This window comes from Peromyscus leucopus, chromosome 3 (assembly GCF_004664715.2).
Source record: "Peromyscus leucopus breed LL Stock chromosome 3, UCI_PerLeu_2.1, whole genome shotgun sequence".
Classification (NCBI taxonomy): Eukaryota; Metazoa; Chordata; class Mammalia; order Rodentia; family Cricetidae; genus Peromyscus; species Peromyscus leucopus.
Genome location: NC_051065.1, coordinates 154,524,743 through 154,552,174, shown reverse-complemented (window position 1 = coordinate 154,552,174; position 27,432 = coordinate 154,524,743). Strand labels below are relative to the sequence as shown.

General features: G+C 38.9%; 1 protein-coding gene across 8 annotated transcripts in view; it reads left to right on the top strand.

The window, feature by feature from the left end:
• Positions 1-27,432, top strand: part of Zfand4 (zinc finger AN1-type containing 4) — an 80,137-nt gene that overhangs the window by 36,698 nt on the left and 16,007 nt on the right. For 5 of the 8 annotated variants that reach the window (XM_037204239.1, XM_028864035.2, XM_028864030.2 and 2 more), the window contains 3 exons: positions 9,217-9,364; positions 18,375-19,550; positions 20,107-20,161. In XM_037204239.1, the coding sequence (XP_037060134.1) occupies positions 9,217-9,364; positions 18,375-19,550; positions 20,107-20,161 (1,379 nt within the window). Of the gene's footprint in view, positions 1-9,216; positions 9,365-18,374; positions 19,551-20,084; positions 20,162-27,432 lie in introns of all 8 variants that reach the window. The other 3 variants (XM_028864033.2, XM_037204241.1, XM_028864034.2) reach the window with 2 other exon arrangements.

Genomic DNA, 27,432 nt, shown 5'->3' with positions numbered 1-27,432 from the left:
CAACATGGTATATACCCCTTCCCAAACACACATACACATGAATAGAAATAAAAACTAAATCTCAAAAAATGAATATTAAATACATAGAATTTTAGGGACTCAAACTATTGTAAATTATAAATTGTCTTAGTCTAGTTTTATTTTTCCTATTGAGCATCAATGATTGGTTTCTAACTAGTCTCGTGAACCTATGATTGTTGAGAGAAAATACAATACTATGATTCTTTAACAGGCATGTGGCACACATAATGAATGCTGAGGCTCAAGGCCAAAATGGTCTCCATCATGAGTTACAGACCAGTCAGGGTACATAGGGAGGGAGACTGTCTCAGTCCTTCTCATGACCATAAGATTGTATTAGAAAACTTAGAGTAGTCCTTGAAGGGTAAAGTTAAAATACCATAGTGCAGCAGAGAAAGATTTAGAGTTAAAATATTTCAAGGAAATCAAGATTAGAGTGCATTGAACCATTCCTTCTGACTTCCTAAGGTGAACTGACAGAAATCTTCATGTACCTTCGTTTTCAGGTATGTTGCCATAGAAACGAAAGCCATCATTATTTTAATTTTGTCACTCATTGTCAAGCATGATGTAGTAACATCTATTATTTGGTACCTGAGGAAGCTACAGGAAGTAATAGAAAAATTTAGCTTTGGAACTAGACAAATTGCTGTTTGGATCTTAGGCCTAATATCTACTGCCTTTCTAGTCTTGAGCCAAATTATTTAACCTCTTATTTTCTTTTAAAACAAGTTAAATTTCTCTTTTTTTAAAAAAAATTAGAGAAGGGATCACTCTGCAGCCCTGGCTATTTTGGAACTCTTTTTAAGAGCAGGCTGGCCTTGAACTCATGGAGATCCACCTCCTCAGCTTCTTACCCACTGCTGCCAATCTGGGATTCCTTGGGGTCTGAACCCAAGTTGGAACCGGAATTTTAGGAAGGTTCTCCCAGAGCCAGTTCATGCACCCCTACTGTGAACCACCCACCCACTCCTGGAGTCCTGGTGAGCTAGCTCCAAATCCTACTTAAACACAGTCAGTGTCTGTCTGTCTGCATGTGTCACCCCCTCTCCTGCTGCCCTCACCCCTGTTCATCTATTGACCACCCTAATATAGCCTGCAGATCTGAGACTGCTTTGAGTCTGAGATGGAGTTTGAATCAAAACTTCATCGCAAATATGGACCCCAGAGCCAGTTCACCTGCACCCCACCCCTACATGTTGTCAGCCACCCCACCCACTGCCCAAATCTGAACTGGGAATTCAAAGACAGAACCCCTAGAGCCTCAGTTCCCAGCCTCCTGCTTACTGTTGACCCCTGGGACCTCCTGCTCTCAATCCACAAGCACAGTTAGAGATACTCCAACCCAGTCCTCTCCCTACCCACCTTTCCTATCAGACCATGTGGAATCTCATCTGGAACTCCAGAGTGGCCCCAACACTGAGAACACATTGTCTCAGTTAGGGTTTCTATTGCTGTGATCAAACATCATGACCAAAAGCAACTTGGTGGGGGGGAGGTTTAAAATTTCAGCTTACAGCTCTCAGATCACACTCCATCACTGAGGGACGTTGGGGCAGGAACTCAAAGCACAAACTTGGAGGCAAGAACTGAAGCAGAAGACATGGAGGAACACTGCTTACTGGTTTGTTCCTCATGGCTTGTTCAGCCTGCTTTCTTATAGCATCCAGGACCACCTGCCCAGGGGAGGTGCTGCCTACAGTGAGTCTTCCCACATAAATCATTAACCAAGAAAATTCCCTACAGGCTTCCCCACAAGCCAGTCTGGTAGGGGCACGTTTTCTGTTGAAGTTCCTCTTCACAGGTAATTCTATCTTGCCTCAAGTTGAGAAAAAGATTAAATAGGATACTAACCATCATTCAACTGGTCCACAACCTGACCAGCTGGGGTGACAGCAAACAAAGGTGAGACTACATATCAACACCACAAACACTACCTGATAATAACTCCAGATGTTAGTAGTCTCAAGTCCTTCCCCTGCCCAAATAAAAGCCCACAGACTAACAAATTAAATCATAAGACAGTGTCCATCTTTTGCTTTCTCCAAGAAACACACCTCAGATCAAGAACAGACACCATTTTAGGGTAAAAGGATGGAAAAAGATGTTTCGAGCAGGGACAGCTATTCTACCTGACATAGTAGACCAGAGCTAGTCAGACAAGACAGAGAAGAGCACTGCCTACTCTTCATATAGGAAACCCACAAAGAGGATATTAGAACATTTGTGTACTGCAGGGACATCTATGTAATAAAAGAAACACTGTTAGATATAAAACCACAGACTGGCCCCATTACAGTGATAATGGGGGACCTCAGTATTCCACCCTCACCAGTAGACAGGCCATCCAGACAAAAACAGACAAACTGCAGTTAAATATCATAAACCAAATGGATCTGTAAAACATTACACCAAACACTCTTTTTCTTAGCAGCACATGGAACGTTCTCCAAAATTGACCACATTAGGACACAAAGCAAGTCTCAACAAAAACAAGAAAATGGAAATAACATCTTGAATCCTGTCTGATCACCATGAATATCAACAATAGAAACAAAAGAACATATACAAATTCACAGAAGCTAAACAATATACTGAGTAAAAAATGAGTTAAGGGAGAAATCAAGAAGGAAATGTAAAACTTTTTAGAACTAAATGAAAATGAAAATATAGCTTATCAAAATCCATGGGACACAATGAAGGCAGCCCTAACTGGAAAGTTCATATCACCAAGTGCCTGCATCAAAAAACTGGATCAGAGCTAGAGAGTGAGCCCAGAGGTTAAGATCACTTAATGCTCTTGCAGAGCTCCCAGGTTCAGTTCCCAGAACCACATGGTGGCTAATGATTCCATGTTCAGGGGATCCAACACCCATCAGCAGGCACATGTGTGGTTCACATACATACATGCATGCAAAACACTCATAAATATTAAAAAATTAAAAATTGGAATGAGCTCACTAACAACTTATACACTTGAAAGCTTTAGAAAACAAGAAGAAAACACCCTCCCAAAAATTAAGTGTGAAGAAATAAACTTGGGACTGAAATTAATACAGATGTTTAAAGTACAAAAAAAAAAAAAAAAAAAGAGTTGATTTTTTTTTTTAAAAAAAAAGTAAAGATTACTGACAATTCTCTGGCCAAATTAACAAAAGAAGAGAGGATCTAAATCAAAAAAATTATAGATGGAAAGAGAAATGTTAAAACATTCACTCAGGAAATTTGGAGAATCATAAAACCATATTTTAAAAATCTTCATTCCACCAAACTGGGTAACCTAAAAGAAATGGATGAATTCCTAGATATATACAACCTACCAATATTAAGTCAAGATGAAGTAGACAATTCAAACAACCATAATAATGAGATAGAACATTAGTTTAGAATCTCCCAACTAAAAACTGCCGGGACAGATAGATTCAGCCATTTTCTACAAGACCTTTTCAAAGAATTAACTCCAGTACTTCTCAAATTATTCTGCAAAACAGAAACTGAAGGGACACTTTCAGATTCGTTTTATGAAGTCACTGGTACTTTGATACCAAGGCCAAAGACTCAACAGATAAAAAAATTACAGACCAATATCTTTTATAATCATAAATGCAAAAAATTCTCAATAAAATACTTACAAACCGAATTCAAGAATACATCAAAAAAGATTGCCCACCATGATCAAGTTGGCTTCATCTTAGATATTTAGGAATGGTTCGAAATATGTAAATCAATAAACAGCTTACAAGAGTCCCACAGTCAGCATAATTCTTAACAGTAATACAATGCATTTCCATTAAAATCACTTGACTATATTTTTTGAAGCCTTACCTAGAATAAGATAACTGAAGGAGATAATACAGATAGGAAAGGAAGAAGTCAATGTACCCTTGTTTACAGAAGATATGATTTCATAAGAAAAAGACCCCAAAGACTCCAACCAGAAAACATCTACAGATGATAATGCATTCAGCAATGTAGCAGGATACAAAAATTAACACACAAAGATCATTAGCCATTCTTTATATAAGTAATAAAGATACTTAGTATGAAATCAGGGAAACAACAACTTTCATAATCGTGCACACACATCATGTAACAAGGAAATGAAAGATATGTTTAATAAAAACTTTAAGACACGGGAGAAAGAAATTGAAGACATCAGAAGATGGAAAGACCTAACATGCTCATGGGTTGGTAGTATTAACTGTGTGAAAATGGCCACCCTACCAAAAGCAATCTGCAGATTCATTGCCATCCCATCAAAATCTTAAAACTTCATATAGAAACAAACAAAAGCCCCAGGATAGCTAAAAACAATCTTGAACAATAAAAAAAAGTATTGGAGGTGTCACCATTCCTGATTTTAAGCTGTACTCCAGAGCTACAGTAATAAAACCAGCATGGTATTGGCAAAAACAAACAAACAAACAAACAAAAAACCAGACAAGTTGTGGCTAGAGAGATGATTCAGTGGTTAAGAGGACTGCTTGTTTTTCCAGAGGATCTGGATTTGATTCCCAGCACCCAAATGATGTCTCAGAACCATCTGTTTCTAGGTAATCCATTATCTTCTTTAGGTCCCCAAGGGCGCTGCATGCAGGTGGTTCACAGATGTACATGCAGTTAGAAACCCATAGTCACACAAGATATTTTTAAGTTAAAAAGAGACATTGATCAATAGAATAGAATTTAAGACCCTTGATATTTTATAAAGAAGTCAAAAATACACATTAGTGAAAAGACAGCATCTTCAACAAATGGTCCTGGTCAAACTGCATAGTTGCATGTCAGAATGAAACTACACACTTCTCTCTCACCGTGTACAAAACTGGATTCCAAATGGATTGAGGATCTAAATTGTAAGACCTGATATCCTGAATCTGATAGAAGAGAAAGTAGGGAACAAGTTTGAACATGTAGGCACAGGAAAGGACATTATGAACCAGACCCTGATAGCACAGACATTAAGTCTAAGAGTGAATAAATGGCAAAAGGCATTCTCATTTGAATAGACAGCCTACAGAATGGGAAAAATGATTTAGCAATTATACATCTGAAAGTTCTAGAACAAAAAATTCTAAACATTTAGAAAACTGCAGTAAAATGGGACATGGATCTAAACAGAGTTCTCAAAAGATGAAACCCAAATGGCTGAGAAACACTTTGAAAAGTGTTCAACATTCTTATCAATCAGGGAAACACAAAACTACATTGGGAGTTGGTCTTACCCCAGTTAGAATGGCCAAGATTAATAAAGCAAATGACAGCAGATGCAGGGAAAAGGGAACCACGTATTCACGTCTTGTGATAATGCAACTTGGTACAGTCACTATGGAAATAAATCAGTGTGGAGGTTCTTCAAAAGCTGAAAATAGATTTACCACAGGATCGAGCTATACAGCTCTTGGAAATACACATCTTACTACAGAGATACTTGCTCATCTATATCCATTGATTCTGTATACTAGCGATTGGAAACAGCCTAGATGTCCATCAACTGATTAATGCACAATGACAATGTGGTACATTTATAGAATGAGAGATTATTCAGCCGTTAAGAAAAACAAAGTTATGAAATTTCCAGGTGAATGGATGGAACTGGAAATCCTGAGTGTGGTAACCTGACCCAGAAAGACAAACACCTATATTTTCTCTCATATGTGAGTGTTAGCTTTTAAGCTTTAGGTATGTTTATTTCATTTAGAATGCCCACCTCTAGTCAAGGACTTATTCACAACTGACAGCTTCTGGGACAGGGAAAATCCATTTTCTTCAATGGAGTGACATTGGGTACATTAACCACAGTCCAGGGTAGAGTAACACAAACTGGACTCCACGGCTTTTGTTTGTTTTCTTTTTTTAAATTTTTTAATTCATTTTACATACCAACCACAGATCCCCCTCTCATCCCTCCTCTTGCTCCCCTCCCTCGGGCCCACCCTTCATCCCCTCCTCCAACAGGATAAGTTGTCCCAAGGGAGGACAGGTAAGCCTGGTCGAGTCAGGACCAAGCCCCTCCCTGCTTTATCAGGGGTGAGCAAAGTGTCTGATTATAGATAATGGGATCCAGAAAGCCAGCTCATGCACTAGGGATAGATCCTGATCACACTGCCAGGAGGCCCTCAAACAGACCCAGCTACATAACTGTCTCACTTATGCAGAGGGTCTAGTCCAGTACCATGCAGCTTCTACAGCTGTTGGTCTATAGTTCATGAGTTGCTTTGAGCTTGGTTCAGTTGTCTCTGTAGATTTCCCCATTATGATCTTGACCCCTCCTTGCTCATATAATCCCTCTTCCCTCTCTTCAACTGGACTCCTGGAGCTTGGCCTGATGCTTGTTTATAGATCTCTGCATCTGCTTCCATCAGTTATTGGATGAAGGCTCCATGATGACAGTTAGGGTATTCACCAATCTGCTTACCCCATGGTAGGCCAGTTCAGGAACCCTCACCACTATTACTAGTAGTCTGGGGTTGTCCTTGTGGGTTCCTGGTAACTTCTCTAGCACCAGGTTTCTCCCTTACCCCATAACGTCTCCCTCTATCAATATATCTCTTTCATTGCTCTTCCACTCCATCCCTCCTCTAGCTTGACCATCCTGTTCCCTCGTGTTCTCATCCCCCATCCCCTCCCCTTTATTACCCTCCCTCTTCCCCAGTTTACTCATGGGGGTCTCCTCTGCTTCCCCTTCCCAAGGTGATCCATATATCTCTCTTAGGGTTCTCCTTGTTTCTAGCTTCTCTGGAGCTGTGGGTTTTTGTCTGATTATCCTTTGCTTTACATCTAGTATCCACTTGTGAGTGAATACATACCGTGTTTGTCCTTCTGAGTCTGGGTTACCTCACTCAGGATAATGTTTTCTAGTTCCATTCATTTGCCTGCAAATTTCATGATGTCATTGTTTTTTAACTGCTGAGTAGTACTCCATTGTGTAAATGTACTACATTTTCTTTACCCATTCTCGGTTGAGGGGCATCTAGGTTGTTTCCAGGTTCTGGCTATTATGAATAATGCTGCTATGAACATAGTTGAGCAAGTGTCCTTGTGGTATGATTGAGCATCCCTTGGGTATATGCCCAAGAGTGGTATCATTGGGCCTTGAGGTAGATTTGAATTCCAGTTTTCTGAGAAACTACCGTACTGATTTCCAAAATGGCTGTACGAGTTAGCACTCCCACCTTAAATACCAACACCAAGCTGTTTTTATTACTATAGCTCTATAGCAGAGCTTGAAGTCAGGGATGGTGATGCCTCCAGAAGTTGCTTTATTGTAAAGGATTGTTTTAGACATCTTAGGTTTTTCAAGAAACTAGATAGCAAAATACCAAACACTCCAATTAAAAAAAAAATGAGCTACAGATCTAAAGAGAGAATTCTCAACAGAAGAATCCCAAATGTCTGAAAGACATTTAAGGAATTGCTCAACATCCTTAGTCACCAGGGAAATGAAAATCAAAACAACTCTGAGATACCACCTTACGCCTGTCAGAATGGCTAAGATCAAAAACACTGATGACAGCTTATGTTGGAGAGGATGTGGAGCAAGTGGAACACTCCACTGTTGGTGGGAGTGCAAACTTGTACAACCACTGTGGAAATCAGTGTAGTGGTTTCTCAGAAAATTGGTTTTTAAGAGAGAAGAAGAACATGAAGTTGGATGTGTAGGGAGATGAGGGATAGTCTGGGAGGAGTTGGGGAAGTGTAATGAATATGATCAAAATATATTGGAAGTCTCAAAAGAATAAATGAAAACATTAGTTTAAAAACACTATTTTATAATTTTTTTAAAAGATAGTCTATGCAACCCTGGCTGGCTTGGACCTCACTATCTAGACTAGTCTGGTCTCAAATTTACAGAGATCCACACACTTAATGCATCTTGTGTGCTGGGATTATTGGCTGCATCACTACTCTAGGCTTTAAATGTTTAAATTTCACTTATTTATTTAGTGTTGGGGGTGGGTGGGTATGTGCCTGCTGCTGCCCATATCTGGAGATTATTTAATGCTGGGGTGGATGTGTGCATGCTGCTGCACACATCTGGAGATTATTTAGAGCCGGGGTGGATGTGTGCATGCTGCAACACACATCTGGAGATCATTTAGTGCTGGGGTGGGTGTGTGCATGCAGCTGCACACATCTGGAGATTAGAAGACAACTTTGAGGAATTTGTTCTCTCTTTCTACCCTGTGAGTGCTTGGGATTGAACTCAGGTGGTCAGGATTAGTGGCAAGCACCTTTCCCCACTAAGCATGTTTATGTCCCGTCCCTCTTCATTGCAGTTTTTCATTTATAAAAGGGGCCATAATATCTTCCTTCTATGATCTAGTAGAGAAACAGTCTTCAAGGAGCACTGATAGAGCAAGCCCACAGCCCACAGCAGGCAGTGCTGTCCGTGTGCTGCAGTGATTGTGGAGTCTCTCAGCTTACTCGATTTCAGCAGTGTTAAATAGTGATGCAGCTTTTCTCCCAACTGTCTTCTCCTAAGAAATGTTTGTGTTGTGCACGTGTGACTGTGTGCTACTTGTGTGTTGGTGTATGTTTATGTGTGTGTTCATAGAGACTGCAAGTAGACCTCAGGTTTGTTCTCCAGGAGCTGTCCACCTTGTTTTTTGAGATAGGGTCTTTCATTTGGCTTAAAGCTCTATGGGAGAGGATAGATTGGCTGGCAGTGAGCCTCAGGGACGAGCCTGTCTCCACCTTCCCTGTGGTAGGATTACAAGCCCATGCCTCCATACCCACCTTTTTAGACGGGGTTTTTGGAACTGAACCCCGATACTTGTACTTGTAAGGCAAGCAAATTACCCACTGAACTTTGTCCTTTGCCCCCAAAATATGTTTTGAATGTGCTGGATATGTAGCTCAATATCTAACCTGCTTGCCTAGCACACACAGAACCCTAAATTCAATCCCTAGAACTACAAAAAACTGGATGTGGGTGGCACACACCTGTAATCCCAGCACTGAGAAAGTGGAGGCAGAAGGATCCCAAGAGCAAGCAAGCCCTTCCTCAGCTACAGAGCAAGTTTCAGGCCAGTTTGGGCAAGAGACACATTTTGAACTATTTTCTTTTACTTACAATGACAAAATGTAGCTAGTGTTTCCCACCTAGTAGGCTCTATAGTTGCTGTTGTCCACAGCGCTGTTAGTCTCAGCAGGCGTCCCGCATGTCTTAAGCACTTGCTGTTTCCCTTGCAGTGGTGGCTCTGTGTATAATTTGTATACAGACGAGGATGAAGAAGCGGAGCCTTCTCCTTCTGGGCAACAGATCATTGAAAATTCAATAACTATGAATAAGATGAAGCTGCTGAAGGCTAAGATGGAGAACATGAACCTCAGCAAAAAGGTGAAGCTGTTGGCTCTTGGCCAAGCTTTTCTCTAGCTTACAGTGGCGGCAGGGCTCACGGCACTGAGGGCTGCTGGTAACTGTGGAAAACTATAAAGTATTACTCACTGCACGTTTCTGTCTCAGCTTATTTATTAAGATGTAACAAATGAACATTGAGGTTTTTAGTATAGCAACATACCCGTAAGAGTTATGCACACTAAGCATAATTCATCTTTAAAAATGTCATAGCTGTAGCATGAAAGGGGGAACTAAAAGTTAGCTTAACCTTTCAATAATTACTTTTAAAAATATGATTTCAAGATTTACTCATTACAGGCACTGAGACAGGCATACTGTAGCCCAGGTTGGCCTAGAATTTAATCTGTAGCCTAGCAATCCTCTCTTAGTCCTCTGAGTGCTTGGATTATAGGTATGTGCCACCATGCCTAGCAGATACTTACTATTTTAGTGTTGGTAGATAACTGCCAGTTTTCTAAAGTAATTCCAAAGTGAATAACCAGTTTATATTCTTTCCAGTATTGGGTGAGACTTACAGTTTTCCACATTCTTGACAGTTGTTTTTGTTTCTGGATATAAGTCTGTCTCTGTCTCTCTCTCTCTCTCTCTCCCCTCTCCTCTCCCTAACCCCACACACAGCTGCACTATGCCTTGACTTCTTTTCACTCTGTTAGTGCCTTTCCATATAAAATACACAGACTTTGCACTCCTTGAAGTCTAACAGATGAATCAGCAGATTAAGGCACTTGCCACATAAGCCTGCAACCTCAGGTTCAATACCTACCAAGGTAGGAGGGGAGAACTGACTTCTGAAAGTTGTCCTCTGACCTCCCCATGCATACCATGGCAGATCACCCAATAATAATAATAATAATAAAAAATTTTAGGCTGTTTGATGAATTTTTACAGTTAAAATACACTTATTTAAAACTAACTCAAAGTAGTTCTTTTTTTCTTTTCTTTTGTTTGTTTGAAATAGGATTTCACTGTGTTTGCCTGGTTTCTTGGAACTCACTATATAGGTCAGGCTGATCTCAAACTCACAGAGAACTGCCTGCCTCTGTTGGCATTAAAGGCATGTGCTACTACACCTAGTTCCCCTGCCTTTTTCTGTAAAAGATTACTTTACAGTCTTCTCTAAAATAACCACTATTTTTACACATATTTCCACAAATAATTTTTGTCTGCTTTATATAAATAAACACCATAGACAATACAGTCTTTTATAAAATTCTGGTTTATCTTCTTCAAAAATATTTTAAATTTATTGTACAACTACACAGGGGTTCTTTTTGTTTCTCTTTTCTATGATACACATTCAGGTGTCTGAGTTTTGGCTTTTATTAACAGAGCCACTGGGGCATGTTTATACATTCTTTAATGGACACATGCCCTTTGTTCTTTGTATCATTAGCAGGAAACTTACAGAGTCCTAGGAAAGATAACATGTTTTATACCAAACAGTCAGGTATTTGATGTATACCATAGTATACTATACTTCATGAGGTGCAAGGAGGAAATCCTGAGTTTTAGGTTAGCCTGCCTAGTAAGTTCTGTGTCAGTTTGGGCTACATAGTGAGACCCTCCTCAAAACAGACAGACAGAAAGGAGTTACAGTGACTGTTTCGAGTAGGTTTTCAACCAGTTCAGACTGCCATTAATAACACAAGAGTTCTGGTTTGTGCCAGTCCTTGCCAACACTTAACATTCGTCAGTGTTTCTTCTTAACCATTCTTAGGATTGTGTACTGGTTTTTATTTAGTTTTTCTTATAAGGAATAATGTTAACTTTTAAAAAATGTTGACTCTTTACTTGGTTAAAATTCTGTCCTTTTTACATTGTCAAATATTTTGCTCATTTTAAAATTAGGTTATCTTCCTTTTATTTATTGGTTTGTAGACATTTAAAAAATGTGTTTTGTAGCTGAGTGTGATGATGAACTCATGCAATACAAGGCCTTCAGAGGTGGAGGCAGGAGCATCAGGAGTTCAACTCAGGCTCAGCTGTACAGCATGCTTAAATCTAGTCTGGACTCCATGAGACCTGTCTCAAAGCAACCAATACACATATATTTATATGTATGGTATAAAGTCTTTATCAGAAGTATGGTTTGTAGTTTCTAATACTCTGTGACTTTCTCTTTCACACACTTTTGATGAATACTGTTAATTTTAATGTATTATAATTTATCAGTTTTGCTATTATGATTGGTATTTAATAATTCTTTATGAAATATTTTCCTATCACAGGTCTTGAAGACTTGCTTCCGTGGTTTTCTCCAAAACTTTTAGGTGGTTATTTCTTTCTAGTTTAGATCTACAGTGTTCTTCTGTTTTTTTTTTTTTTCCTTTTTGATATTATACTTGGGTAACGATCATTTGTTATTTACTCAGATGGTGAACAATTGACAAAATATGCTCTAATTTTTGTTCACGTAGTAATAGAACTTTGAAACATATGAAACAGAACCTACAAGAAATAGATGAGTGCTTATCTCCAAGGATTTCCATCCAGCATACCTGCTAGGACAGAGAATGGAAATGTTTCCCAAGGACCTGAAGAACAGTAGCAACTCACTTGACCCAACTGGCATTTGCAGAATGCTTCACCCTACAGCAGAATATGAATTTCTTTTTAAGGGAATATATGTAGAACATTTACCCCAAACAAAAACAGTATTTTGTACATAAAATAAATTCTAATAAATTTCAGAAGGATTCAAATCATTAAAAAATGCTCTGATTTGCAAAAGAATAAACCTGGAAATCAATAATAGATATCTGGAAAAAAAATTGATGTTTCAAAATAACATACTTCTGAGTAACTCCCAGGTCAAAGAAGACCTAGAGAAGTTGAAACATATTGCACACTGAATACAGCACTTCTGATAGCACAGGCCAATCACCTTTTTAAAACTGAAATAATTTTGTGTTGTTGGCATGACTCACTCTTGGTTATGATGGTTTTTTATGTTTTTAAATTTTTGCTAATGTTTTTCTCAGGATTTTTATTCATCAAGGGGAAGTGCTCTTCAATTTTCTATCATACAGCAATATTGAGAGAGGAAACTATTACCTAGTTACTATTTTTAACTTATTTTTATTTTAAATAATGGTAAAATATATAAAATTTATTACAAATCTTATTTATTTGTTTGTTTATTTATTTGTTGACAGAGTCTCACATAGCCTAGGCTAGCCTCAAATATAGTTGAGGCTGGTCTTGAACTGTGCTACCGCCCACATGCTGGGACTACAGGAATGTGCAACCACATGGGCTTTAATTGTCTTTAAACATAATCCTGTTAGTGGTGTTAAGTATGTTTATCTCTTTGTTCAATTAGTCTTTGGAATTATATCTTACAAAACTGAAACTTGGTATTCCTTAAAACCATCTTCCTATACCCGCCTTTAACATCTGGCAAGTACCATTCCACTTCCATTTCTGTGAGTTTCTCTACTGTAGATGCTGTATGTAAGTGAAATATCAGAGTATTTGTGGCCAGATTATTTAATTTAGTGTGACATCTCTGAAGTTCATTCATGGTGTGGCATATGTCAGAATCTCATTTTTTTTAGAATGAATAATTCCATTGTGGTACATATGTACCACATTTTGTTCATTCATTTACCTATCAGTAGACATTTAGGTTGCTTTCACATTTTGGCTGTTTTGAATATTGGTGGTATAAACATGGGTACAAATACCTCTTTGGGACTTTGGCTTCACAGACACACTTTATTCTTAGATAATTTGACACATGTACACAATTCATAGTAACCCTCTCCCATCTCCTTACCATCCCTCTCCAATGCCCAACATACCCATGAATCTCTCTTGTTTTTGTTTTGTTTTGTAACCCACTGAGTTTAACCAGGACCATCTATCTATGTGACCATGAATTTGGACTTGTCCAATGGAACCTGGTAAATTCAGCAGTGGCTACACAACTGATAACAATTATATTAGATATTTTAAGGAGTATAATCCCATTGCTTTATAAATTATTCCTTAGTTTTCTTTTATCTGAGTTACACCATGATAAGATACTGGTTACTCCTTTGGCATAAATGTCACTCACACAAAGGATGTATTCTTTGTATTATACATCCACAGAAACATTATATCAATTGGTAATATTTTCAGTTTACCATTTTAGGATATCCTGTTAGCTCAAAAGTGGTGGAATAGATTTAGATAAGTTTTGGTGGCTGAGGCTTTTTGACTTTCATTGTGTTTAATTTTTAGTTTTGTTGCATGGAAATCAGACAATGTCATTTATAGTTATGCTGTTTAGAACTTAATAGAGATCTGATATTTCCATGTGTGCCTGATGTATATTCAAAAGATAGTTTATTCTCAACCTCGGAGTAGAAGTTTTACAGTTATTTATCTCTAAGACCTGCCTCATTGATGGCTTAGGTATGATTATTTGTGTCAGTTTGGTTTCTTCTGCAATGAGAGCCCTGGTACATGAAAGCCCACAAAAGGTCTCTGGGTGTTTCTTTTCACCCTACAGGAATGTTTGCTATGTGGTCTCTCGAGTGTCAGTAGCACTTGGGTTGTGCTGATCCTGAAGGTCAGGGGACACTTGCTGTCCTGTCGTCATCCCTAGACCTGAAACCTTTTGCCTCCTGCACGTTAGCTAAGTGACAGCCAGAAAACTTACTTCACTTTCTCGTTTCTTCATTCTGTTTCCATTTTTTAGATGAGCAGCATTTCTACTATTAAAGAATATGTAATGTAAATCATTTGTCTATCTTAGCCCTGCTGATATTTTATTGTTAATGCCATGGTTTCGAGGACTCTTTTCACTGAACTTTTCCCATACTTTTTTGATTAGTTGCATATCTTAATAAATTCCTCAGGAAAGGAAAGGTTTGTAAGTACTGAATTTCCAGAAGTCTAAAACTTAAGGAAAAAAACCCTTAGGTGATAATTTGAAGACTACTTTCAGCGATCATTTCTATAACTGGTGAGCGATGATTTATTTGGATAAGAAATGTTTGGGGCTTTTTAACAATGTTGTTCTGCTGCTGCCTTTTATGCTGCAGTTGAAGTCTTCTTGCCAATGCACCCCACTTTTCTTCGTAAATGGCTTCATTTTAAAATTTTATGTGTCCGCCTGTGTTAGTTAATGTTTTATTGCTGTGAAGAGATGTCATGACCACAGCACCTCTTATAATAGATAGCATTTAATTGGGGTTTGCCTAGAGTTTCAGAGGACTACTTTATTGTCATCATGGTGGGGCCTGCAGGCAGACATGGTGTTGGAGAAGTTGAGAGTTCTACATCCGGATCTTCAGGCAGCAGGAAGAGAGACACTGGGCCTGGCTTGGGCTTTTGAAGCCTCAAACCCACCCCAAATGACACACTTCCTCCAACAAGGCCACACCTCTCCAACAAGGAAATGCCTCCTAATCCTTTCAAAATAGAGCCACTCTAGGAGCCTATGGGGTCCATTCTTATTCAAACCACCACACCTCTCATGTTGAATTTAATTTTATTTATCAGGTTCTTGCTATGTACCCAGACTGGCTTTGATTTTGTAATCTTTGAGCCTCACCTTCCTGAGTGCTGAGATGCCGTGTGTGTGTTCCCAGAGTCTGTTGGTTCTTACCCTCCTCTTATGCCACGTCCCTCTCACTCCCCTAGTCTTGGGTCTCGAACCCAGGGCCTCCCCCAGGCTAGGCAACACTATGACACTGAGCTACACCTCCAGCCCTGGCTTTTTGGAGATGAACTATTCTGGGTCAGTTTCACTGCATGCTTATGCTCTTTTAGCATAAAGTACTTCATTAGTTTTTATAACTTGTTAATTTTATGTTTAGCTTTTTATTTCATTTTGTTTGTAGGGAACTTCCTGTATACATATAGTGGGACTTCATTTTATAGTAACTATTTTCTATTACATTTTAAAATTTTTTTGTGTTTTATTTTCACTCTTTTGGATGTTTTTATACCTTTTCTTAGTACTCCTGATTAAATGTCTTGTTGAATCTGGTTTTCACCAGGCGGTGGTGGCGCATGCCTTTAATCCCAGCACTCGGGAAGTAGAGCTAGGCGGATCTCTGTGAGTTCGAGGCCAGCCTGGTCTACAGAGTGAGATCCAGGATAGGCACCAAAACTACACAGAGAAACCCTGTCTTGAAAAAAACAAAACAAAAAAAAACCAAAAAACCCAAACAAGTCTGGTTTTCTTTGGGCATCTTATGGTTTAATTTTCATTTTGGAATGATTTCATTTTTTATTGATTATTTTAAGTATGGCCAGCTTAAATAGTGTCTTCTAATTCTTTTGTTCATTGTATCTTGGTTGTGAGTTTATGATTTGATGTATTCTTTGAATATTATCTGCAAAAGCTGAACATGCTCCTGTAATCCTCACACTGCAGAGGCCGAAGCATGAATTCTAGGCTGGGCTTCACTTACCCTTTCTCCAAAACCAGCCGGGTTTGGGGGATTGCTCATTGGCTAAAGTACCTGCCATGCAAGTATGAGGACCTGGCTTCAACTCTCCAGAGCCCACATAAACAGCCAGACATGACGGCTTGCATCTGCAACACCAGCAGAGACAGGCAGCTCACTGGCCAGTCAATGTAATGTGATCAGTGAGCTCCAGCTTCAGAAAGAGATCCTTTGATAAAGACACCTATATCAACCTCTGACTTCTACATGCATGCACACACATGGATCTGCACACATATACCTACATGCACACACACCATACACATTAATAAACAAAAAGTACAAATATTAATCTAAAGACGTTTAATTTAGACTGGAGTATTGTGGTGAAGTTTTCTCTGGCTATGTTATGTTAGGGGAGAATTTGTATGTGCTAAAATGTTCTGATTCTCACTTCCTGTTTTATTCTAATATAGATTTGTTGCCCCCTTTTCTGTTCTTTTTCTTATAACTTTATTTAGGTAAGTATTAAGAGTTATGGGCTAATACATAAACCAAGGATATTCTAAGCATAGAGGTAATTTATTTCAAGAGCACTCTTTTTGTGTTGTTTTTAATCATTGACACTCCCATTGCAGGGAAGAATAGGTGGCTTTTCTGATTCTGTTATTTATATCTCTTTCTCTATACCCCTCTCTCACAGTAGAGCCTCCTTAAAACTTAACCGTTAGCATAGATCCCAATCAACTTCAGCTTGTTTCCTTTTGGCTTCTATTAGCCCATTTTCATATCCTGGATATGATTTTTTTTTTGGTATTTACACAGGTGGGATTTTCTGTTTTGCGAGTGTATTTTATTTGGTTTGATCAGCCCTAGGCTGCCCTATCTCTCTTCTTTTTGAAGCTCCGTACTCCTGCTTGTCACCACAGGCTTAAGCTTTGCAATGAGCCTTCTTCATTTGATTATTTTCAACCTTAGAGCTAATTTGAAGTTCATATTCTCTGTTTGCTGATGATTTGGGTCATGGGTAAATTTTATTTGCTCGTAGTGTTGATCTCTTTGGATGTTTTTGTGTTTATTTACTTGGGAGGATACATGTTACTACTTAGGTTTCAGCAACTATTGTTGATTTCTAAGGCCTAGAAAACAATTTCCATTTTTGAAAAATTATTTTTGGTAGGTATATAGCTGCAGGTTGGCAAGACAATGACTTCAGGGTGAAAGTGGCTATAAGAGCCAGCTCCCTTTGCAAGGGACTTCCATCTAGCCAGCCTTTCTAGTTCTCCTTTTCTCAACTGGTACCTACTGAATTGTCAGTATGTATTTCTAATAGGCCAGGCTGTTGGAATGTTTTCAGACTTCCAGTTCATCCTCTCTCTGCTCACCATCACTCTGCTGAAGAGCTGAGGCTCCTCTCTTGAGCTCTGAACTTCACTCTTTCTGTGATATGTAAACACATATCTGTGTTTGGGGTGGCAGGCAGGTCTTGTCTTCGGTTTACTGATATGATGGGTTCATGTATATAGTATGCACTTGCATTATGGCTAAGACACTTATATAGAAAAAGGAAACAAAAGCAAAATTAACCGAAGGAGAAGCATATGGATCCATGCCCAGGTGAAGTAGGCACAGGCATCAGACCCTTTCCCAAAGACATCTCAAGACGGCTTGGTTTCTCTGTCTGGGAGTTGTGACAACACGGGTGAGATCTCAAGGGACTTCATTAGCGACTGCACGAGGGACTCTTTCTTTCTTTCTTTCTTTCTTTCTTTCTTTCTTTCTTTCTTTCTTTCTTTCTTTCTTTCTTCCTTCCTTCCTTCCTTCCTTCCTTCCTTCCTTCCTTCCTTCCTTCCTTCCTTTCTTTCTTTCTTTCTTTCTTTTTCTTTCTTCTGTTTTGAGGCTTGTTCCTGTGTGTGCCCTCTGCCTGCTAAGGATCCACATCTTCCAGCCTCAGAAGAAAAGCAGGCATTCATCATAAACATTTTGGTGGCACAAGCAGTTGAGGCTCAAGTGCTGTGACAGGTTAGGGAAGACCCTTTCCTGGAATGTGGGTCCACAGACACCAGCAAGGGACAGCCTTTTCAAGTCAGCAGTTTAGTTCTGTTAGCTTTGTTCTGAGTACCTCACTATACACAGTCATCTTACTGGGAAAATGCCATATCTTATAGAACCAGCATTTTCTGCTTAATAAAAGCCTGAGAAAGAATTAATTGTCAGGAAATAAAACAAAATTATTTTAACATCTTCAGAAAATTATGGTCAATGAAGTAATATAACAAATCCTCAATCATTATCTTAAGATTTTTAACATTTTAAAGCATTTTAGTGTTGTTGTTTTGTATTGAGAAGACCCATCTTGTGGCCTAGGCTGGCATGGAGTGGACTCTGTAAACCAGGCTGGCCTCAAACTCGGGACAAACACCCTGCTTCAGCCTCCCAAGTGCTGACATGATGGGTGTGGAACACCACACCCATCCTTCCTGAGCACTGTATATTGAGGTAACAAAAATGTCAATACGGTAAGTAACATTTTCTCCACTGATTCTTGCTGAAGGACTGCGATAACTATGTTGAGGAATTACATGTGCACTCTTTTCTTGTAGCCTAAGAAAGTTGTCAAGCTAAAACCTCGCCCACCTGTAGCCCCTCGACCTCCCAGCAGTTCCACAGCAGCAGCCCGGCACAGACTGTTACGAGTCCTGCCTCACATCGGGCAGTCTTGTTTACCTTCTCCTGGGAATGCCTATCTCCCTGAAACATCTAGGAACGCAGGCTCAAGTCCTGCAGCAGCTCAGGCCCCTGCAGATAGACCGATGTCATCTCTCAGAAACGAACTGCTGAAGGAGGATGATTGGGAGATTAACACACTGTCTCATCCCACGGGTAGCATCAGACTGCTACCTCAGATGACCCACATAGAACTGGAAAATGACAAAGAGCTTGCAGATTCCGTACTTCATCTTGGATCATCCCTGCCTAGGCGGACAAAGCACCTTTCAGGGAACTTGCCATCTAATAATGAGGATGATGTCGTCTTATTTCCACCGTCAGAAGAGTGTGTATCTGAAGAGTTGCTCCTGACGGAAGTAGGTCCTTTTGCCCCATTTGCAGAAGGAAATGATGTGGAGCACTCGAGCAGTGGTGTAGAAGGCGTAGGGAAGGTAACTCCAGAGTTCCCACTCGCTAAAGGTGATAGAGGGCTGAGAGCCTCAGAGCAGCCTCTGAACCATGTGGCAAGAGTGTTGAGCAGTGACCCTGTAGACAATGCAATTCTTAACCACCGAGAGTCGGGCTCTCACAAGAACAGACTCCTGTCGCCACTTCTCTGTGCTGCACCAGGGTCACTACATAATTCTCTGGTGAAGCCACAGAGACAGTCAAAAGGTTTTGAGTCTGGCAACCCCTCAGCGCCTACTTCACAAAACGCCCTGCGGGAATTGGACATTCGAACCATAGCCGATTCTTCTTTCTCTAGGACTGCTCGCTTTCGTGGCGTTAAAGTCGATTCGCCTGGGAAAAGATCTGATGTTATTTCCAAAGTCGAAGCTCGAGATATCACAGAAATGGCTAACAAAGCTTCCAAAGAGCCTGTTGGTTGTGTGAACAATGGCTTTTTGGCTTCACTGGCACGGAGTGCAAGCAGAGACAGTTTGCAGAGCACGCGTGGGGCAGGCAGGCTCCGGCCCTCTGGAATTGGGTTGTCTACAAACTTCCAGCACTTCCAGGATGAAAACACTAGGAGAAGTTCTCCCCAGTTAGAACCTACAGAGTTTTTTCTAGTAAGTATTTTCTTTTCAGTTGATTCTTCTAGTTAAGTCTTGTAGTGAATGACGATTTCAAATTTAGGCTTTTATTTACATAAATAAAGATGCCTACAATTAAATTGTTTTCCCATACATTTCACTAAAATGCCTATCTAATTTGTAGGAAATATATTTGATGATTGCTTTTGATTTTTTGAGACAGGTTTCCCACGTAGCCAAGGTTGGCCTGGTACTTGGGATGACCTTAAATTCTGATCCCGGCTTCTAAGTGCTGGAATTACAGGCATTACTGCCAAGTTCATTGTTATTCTGTATGTTTTCAGTGATACATAGTTTCATTAAGGCATTTTCCAGTGTCAAGACTCTTATCTAAGCCATCAGATTTTACTTGTTTAAGGACAAATAATCACAAGAAGCAAGATTAGACTCTAAGTTAATTTAAACGTAAATAGGATAAGTAATTTACAGTGGATGCCCATCAGCATTTTAGTAATAGGATACAAGTAGTTGATGTTTGGTGATCTGTTCTGCATTGACTCACCTCTGTAGGTGTTTTGTGTTTTAATTGTAGTCTGCTCGTGGTATTGGAATGAGTGGAAATAATGCAGCAGCAGGGAAAAGAGTAGGTAAGCTACAGCTAATTTTGAAAACAACGTAAGAATCACAACATTAACATACTGTTGAAGTCTCAAGGGGAGATGGAAAGAACATTCTCTGTGGTAGGTACAGGGTAAACTCTCCTGAAGATTTCATTTCAGAAAATAATTTGTGACCTGACTACAAGGATAGCACATGTGGAAAGAAAACAATCTCAAGTTGGTATTTCATGTCTGTGGAGCACTGTGGTCTCTATGAAAAGACACGTTTACAGAAGAGTTAACACCGTTACTGATGGCTGGCCATTTAAAAAGTATAGTGGGTTCTGGGTGGGCCCTGAGGTGTGTTTAATATTTTCATCCAATATCAAGGGAGTGGTAAGAATCTTTTTTTAGTGAACTGATTATTTCTGAACAAAGAAAAGGATAATCTCTACGTCCAGCCCTTTCTGTACACAATAGCAGAAGCAGCTCTAACTTACACGTTCTTCCAGTGGTAGCTCGCTGAGGATGCCTTGGCTGATTGATCATTATGTTCCAGGAGGTGGGAAGCCTTTAATATCTCCTCTTTTTATCTAAGCCAGTAGTAAATTCACCCAAGGTGTGCTCTCTGTAGCTCTGGAGTTTTAAAATAATTTTCTGTCTTGTGGACTTTTTTAAAGAGACACATTAGATTTGTTTGTAAGGTCTAAGAATATAAAGTTCTGATATATTCATTTACAATTTTTGTTTGTTTGTCTTTTGTTTTTGTTTTTCAAGATAGGGTTTCTCAGTGTAGTTTTGGTGCCTGTCCTGGATCTCGCTCTGTAGCCCAGGCTGGCCTCGAACCCATAGAGACCCCCCCTGGCTCTGCCTCCTGAGTGCTGGGATTAAAGGCATGCACCCCCACCCCCATCCCCACCCCAGCTTTCATTTACATTTTAAAAGGATTTTCATTTCATTGTGATAAACTGTACATAAAATTCTTCTTAAACCCGCATTTTTGTTGTTGTTTGAGACAGGGTCTTGTGTGGCCTAAGTTGGCTTCAAAGTTATTACATAGCTGAGGATGGCCTTGAATTCCCATTCTTCTGTTTCTATTTCCATATACCACTATGGTGTAGTCAAATGTTTCTCAGGTCCTGCCCGGCCTCCGCAGTCCCACAACCCACTTATAAAATAATCCCTCAGAAGCTTATATTAATTATAACTGCTTGGCCATTAGCTCAGGCTTATTACTGACTAGCTCTCACACTTAAATTAACCCATAATTCTTATCTATGTTTAACTACATGGCTTGGTACCTTTTCTCAGTTCTGCCTTGTCATCTTACTTCCTCATTGTCTGGCTGGTGACTCCTGACTCAGCCTTCCTCTTCCCAGAATTCTCTCCATCTGCTTGCTCCACCTATATTTCCTGCCTGGCTACTGGCCATTCAGCATTTTATTAAACCAGTGTACAAGGGCATTATCCTAAAGCACTATGCACTGTTCAATAATTTTTTTTTAAATTTGAGACAGGGTCCTACCCTGTGTCTTAGGCTAGCTTCAAACCCAAGATCCTCCTGCCTCAACCTATCAGATCCTGGATTCCATACATATACCACCAATCCTGGTCTTTAATTATTTTTAAATGTATAGTTCCATAGTATTAAGTATATTCATATGTTGGGCAGCCATGACCACATCCAATACCAGTTCTCTGCAACTCTTCAGAGTTTTTTTGACAGACCAAATTTTTTCATTTGCTGAATATTAACCTGTGGCAAACTAGGTGGCATGTACCTATAGTTGTAACTACTGGGAAGGCTGAGGCTGAGAAACTGAGGCAGGAGTATTACATGAGCCTATGGACTTTAAAGAATAGTTTGGGCATTGTAGTAAGATCTTGTCTGTCTATGTGGTAGATTGATTTATGTATGTTGAACTATTATTATATCTTTGAGCCGAAGTCAATTTGATTGTGTTGGATAATCTTTGTTATGTGTTCTTGAATATGGTTTGCAAGTATTTTATTGAGAATTTTTGCTTTTATGTTTGTAAAATAAATTGGTCTATAATTTTCTATTTTTGTTTGGTCTTCGTGTGGTTTTGGTATCAGAAGTGGCTTCAAAGAAAAGTATTACAAAATGTTCCTTCAGTTTCTATTTTATAGAATTAAAAGAAAAGTATTGGTGTTAATTCTCCTTGTAAGCTCTCAAAGAATTCTGTGTGGAATCCATCTGGGCCCGAGCCTTTTCAAGACTTTTAATTACTGATTCTTTTTCACTTGTGGTTTTTGATCTGTTTAAATTGATTATTTGATCTTGATTTAAATTTAGTAGGTCACATATATTGAGAAATTCATCCCTTTCTTAAGGTTTTTAATTGCTGGAATATAGTTTTTAAACTATATCTTTTGGATTCTCTGAAATTCCTTGGCATCTGTTGTGATGTCTTTCTTTTCAGCTCTAATTTTATCAATTTGAATATTCTTTCGGTTAATTTCAAAAAGGTTTTCAATCTTGTTGATTTTTAAAAAATAACCAATTGTAGCATACCAATTAGATTTGTGTGTTATATCTGGCATGCAACTTTTAGGGCACGAATTCATGAAAAATCCACTTGCTTGTTGCTTTGCAGCCACCCTCACAGGCCAGAGCTGCATGCAGTCAGAGTCACTACCCCACCAGCTAGGTTTTCCTTTCCTTTGGGATTTTTTTGTTGCAGCCTATTTGCAACAAACTCCATAGGCGTTTGGGCCCCCATGCACATTCCCCCATGTAAATAGCTGGCTGTTCAGTTTCTTTTCTTCTGGTGAGTTGTAGGCTTTTCCTAGATGCCCTCCTCAGGCTGCTACCACCTAGGTAGCTGCCCTGAAAACCGCTTGGTCTTCCACTGTTCTACAAAGAAGCAATCAGCCTCACATCTTCATCATCATCATTGGCAGATTTGGTGAGACAATTGGGAACTCTTAAAGGAAAGAATTAGTTAAAAGAGTTTTTTCCCCACATTAAAAAATGGGAAACACTATTATAATGGAGGGAGTTACATTTCTATGTGATAATGCACTGGACAGTTTGAAAATGAAGCAATTAAAAGAGAAGATAATTTAGATGGGATTTCCATAATGTCAATTATAAATATTATCTGTTTGATCATTTTTGTTTTATCATTAAAAAGTTTGGTTAATATGAGTGCCAAGATAAAAGCTTTAGAAAAACTTATTAAAACAGATTATAGAGATATTCAGACTCAGAGAGGAATTTAAAGGAGAACCAATGTCAGCATTGCATTATAAGGTTAGAGAGGAACAGCCTAAGGTTTTCAAACAACCAACATTAATTTATCCAGTATCTTTACAAGAACTGCCAAATGATAGAAATTCCCAAGGCTGTGTAAGAGCTGAATAGACTCCTGTGCAAATGTTAGATTTGAGGAGATTCAAGGAAGTGATAGTCTCATATGGTATGCATTCACCTTTTGTGAAGCAGATGTTAAAATGTGGTCAACTTGTAATAGAATTATCCCTCAAGACTGGAGAGATTTGATTACAGCTGTCTTGGAGCCTGATCCTCAATTACAGTGGAGGACATGATGCAAAGATGAGGCTAAGCCCATTGAACAATGAAGCAGGGTTAGAGTGTGGAAAGTTCCCAAGACCAACTTTTTGGAGAGGGAGATTATGTATCTCTATATGATGACTACACCCTGGCTGTATGTTGTGCAGCATCCTTGAATGTTTGGGACAGAACTGAAGAAGTAGAAAAGAAAATTGATTCATTTACCAAAGTTATACAGGGCCCAAAAGAAACCATCGCTGATTTTTTTTTTTTTTTACAAAGATTGACTTTTGCAGTAAATAGAATGATAACAAATTCAGAAGCTAGACAAATAATAATTGAATCTCTGGCTTTTAAAAATGCTAATACACAATGCAAAAGGATAATTAGTCTGTTAAAGATAAGATCAGCATCCTTAGAAGGATGGATCTGAGATAAAATCAGTATTGAATCTCATAACCATGATGATGCTTGGATAGGAGAGGTGATTTCCAGAAGTTTGAAGAAAAATTGAAATGTCAATTTCTCAATTGTGGTAAATGAGGTCACCTAAAAAGGGATTATAAACAGCATTTGTAGAAACAATGCTTTTTTTTTTTTTTTTTTTTTTTTTTTTTTTTTTTTTTTTTTTTGGTTTTTCGAGACAGGGTTTCTCTGTGTAGCTTTGCGCCTTTCCTGGAACTCGCTTTGGAGACCAGGCTGGCCTCGAACTCACAGAGATCCGCCTGGCTCTGCCTCCCGAGTGCTGGGATTAAAGGCGTGCGCCACCACCGCCCAGCCCGCTTTTTTTTTTCTAAGAATAATCTCAACAGAAAACTCCTCTTTTCTGGATTATGCAGAAGGTGTGGCAAGGGCAGGCATTGGACTAATGAATGTAGATCAACAGGGGACAGACAAGGTCACCCTTTGGCATCATGAAATGCCCCATGCCAAATTCGGTTCAGTCATTTCCTGTCATCGTGGAGGAAACTCCTTCCCAAACCAGTTAAAGAATAGCAACCTTTGAAGTCTCCAAAAAGATGATGGGGTCCCAGAGTGATGATTCCACCTGCACTATGATAATGCCACTAAGCTGACAAACACCACCCAAAGATCAGCTTTGGACTACAAACTGCTCAGGACAATTTCCAGGAGGCTAGCTGAGATGATTCAGCCTCACAGACCACTCTAGCCAGAACTTGAAACAAGCCCTGCATTTTTCCCATTATGCAGAGACTGGACAACAAATGATACAGCTACCTCTCCTAGGACTTGACACCCCCAATTTTTCTTTGCAGGCTCCCCTAAAGATGCCGTTGCCCTCAGACAACAGGAAGTAATTTTAAGAACTATTAAGAGCTGCTGGTAGCAAAAGGCCATGGAAGTATACAGCAGATGACAACTAGTGTTCAAAAGGTCAATCCACCAGAATCAAGGATTCTGATGGAGGGTTAAACCAGAATGCAGGGCATTTTGGAATTATTGCCTTTTGAATGAATTGCCTGTTTCTTGTTGTAGATTTCTTGTGCAATTACAATATGATATCTCCCCATTACCATGCATTTTCATAAAATATGTATATATAATCTCATGATTATATCTCAGTCTTATGGGCACATATATCTATTGGTGGTCAGGAAGATGACTTTCCATTCAGCTGTATAATTTTGATATGTAGAAAATATACTAGGATATGTTTCATTGCCAGATCCATGGTCCCACAAGACTGTAGACACTTAAAGACTGCTTTATTCCTTTTGCTCAGGCTAACACAGACAATTATAATCTCTCCTGAGTCTAACACAAACTGCACACATTTAGCTCATTTTTACTTAAAAGCAAGTTCAAACCAGACTAAAGGCCTTTGCAAATAGATCATAAGTTTAAAATTTCACAGCTATGCACAAGATCAGAGTTGCTGGTGTCTTACCAAGGTTACTAACACAAAACACCAAGAAAAGCCTACCAATTCTTTGCTTGCCAAGTCTGCTAATAAAAACCTGTGTCTTAGAGTTTGTTGCACTGGGCATTGCATCCCCTCCCTCTGAGATCTTAGAACCTTGTGTAACCATGGTAATGACTCTGCTCCTTATGTCTATTCTAGGAATGTGCTATGACCTTGAGGGTTTTGAAACTTCCCAAAGGATTGCAAGGAGTCTCCTGTTAGAAATGTATGGATAGTTAGTCAAGAGAGGAGCTAAGAGTGAGAGCTGAATAGAAGCTGTAGATTTAGAGAAGTTTACTTAGAACAATAAAGAGATGGACTAAAAGAACACAGTGTAAATAGATTTATTCTTATACCCTCAGATAAGTAGAGTTTCCCTTACTAGTGTGTAGAGTCTTCCTGGACTCTGGGAGAAAGCTCTTTGGGGCTGGGACCCAAATTGCCTTCATTAATGACTGTGATTTCCACATTCCTAAGAGGTGGGGTGGGTGGCTTTTGGTCTTTAAATGGGTTATGGATATTTGTTATTGTTTAGGGTGGTTGGTTAAAAGTTGTTATTGGTAATGATCAGGAAAAAAGCTGAAGAAAGACGGTTAGATTCAGGGTTCTTGTTTTGAAAAGAAAAAATGGGTTTCTAGATATGATAGACTAAGAGTAGATTATTGAATCTACTTTTAAACCAAAAAAGCAACTAATAGTTTTAAATATTTTACATTGATATGGATCTTTATATATTGATACAAAGTTGAGATTATTTTTTTAGAACATACTGTAAATACATTTATAATCTTGTTCAAGGTATTGTACCTATACATCTCATTTAGCAATGTAATGCATATTGTTAGTCCTTGAAAGTTATTATTATAAACTATTTAGGATAATAAAGAAATGCAGGTTAGTAGTTAGTCAGCTATTGCAATTAAACTTGTAGTCATGTTAGGTTGTTGTCAGGTAGGATGCAGGACATTTTTTCAATTTCCCTGTATTGAGTCTTGATTTGTATCCTAGTATGTGGTCAGTTTTGGAGAAAGTTCCATGAGCTGCTGAGAAGAAAGTGCGTTCATTAGTGTTTGGGTGTAATGTTCTGTAAATGTCTTACAGATCCATTTGATGTATGATATTATTTAATTCCAGTTTCTCTATTTAATTTTGTCTGGATGATCTGTCTGTTGGTGAGACTGGGATATTGAAGTCATGCACTCTTATTGTGTTAGCATCAATGTGTGATTTTAGGTATAGTAGTGTTTGTTTTATGGAAGTGGAAGTTTTTGTGAATAAATGTTTATAATTGTAATATTCTCTTGGTAAAATTTTCCTGTATCTTCTGATTAGTTTTGTTTGAAATCTATTTTTGCCAGATATTAAATTGCTATGCTGCTTGCTTCTTGATTTTGTCTGCTTGGAATACCCTTTTCCATCCTTTTACCTTAGGGTGGTTTCTGTCCTTGATGGTTAGGTGTGTTTCTTAGAAGCAGCAGAAAGATGGATTCTGTTTCTAATCCAGTCTGCTAGTCTGTGTTGTTTGTTTGTTTTTAAGTTGAAAGTTGAGACCATTAACATTGAGAGTCATTATTCAGCAGTGTTTATTAATTCCTGTTCTGTTGTTTTGTTTGAGACCTCTTTTGGTTAACTATTCTGGCATTGTTTAGTCTTTGTGTTCTTTTGGGTGTAGTTAATCTTCTCTTTGGACTGAATTATTCCTTCTAATATTCTCTGTAGAGCTGGATTGGTGGACATAAATTGCTCAAATCTGTTTTTGTCATGAAATGTTTCTCTTTTTCCTTCAGGTGTGATTGGAAGTTTTGCTGAATGTAGCCATCTGAACTGGCATGAGGTTTCTCAGAACTTGAGAAATGT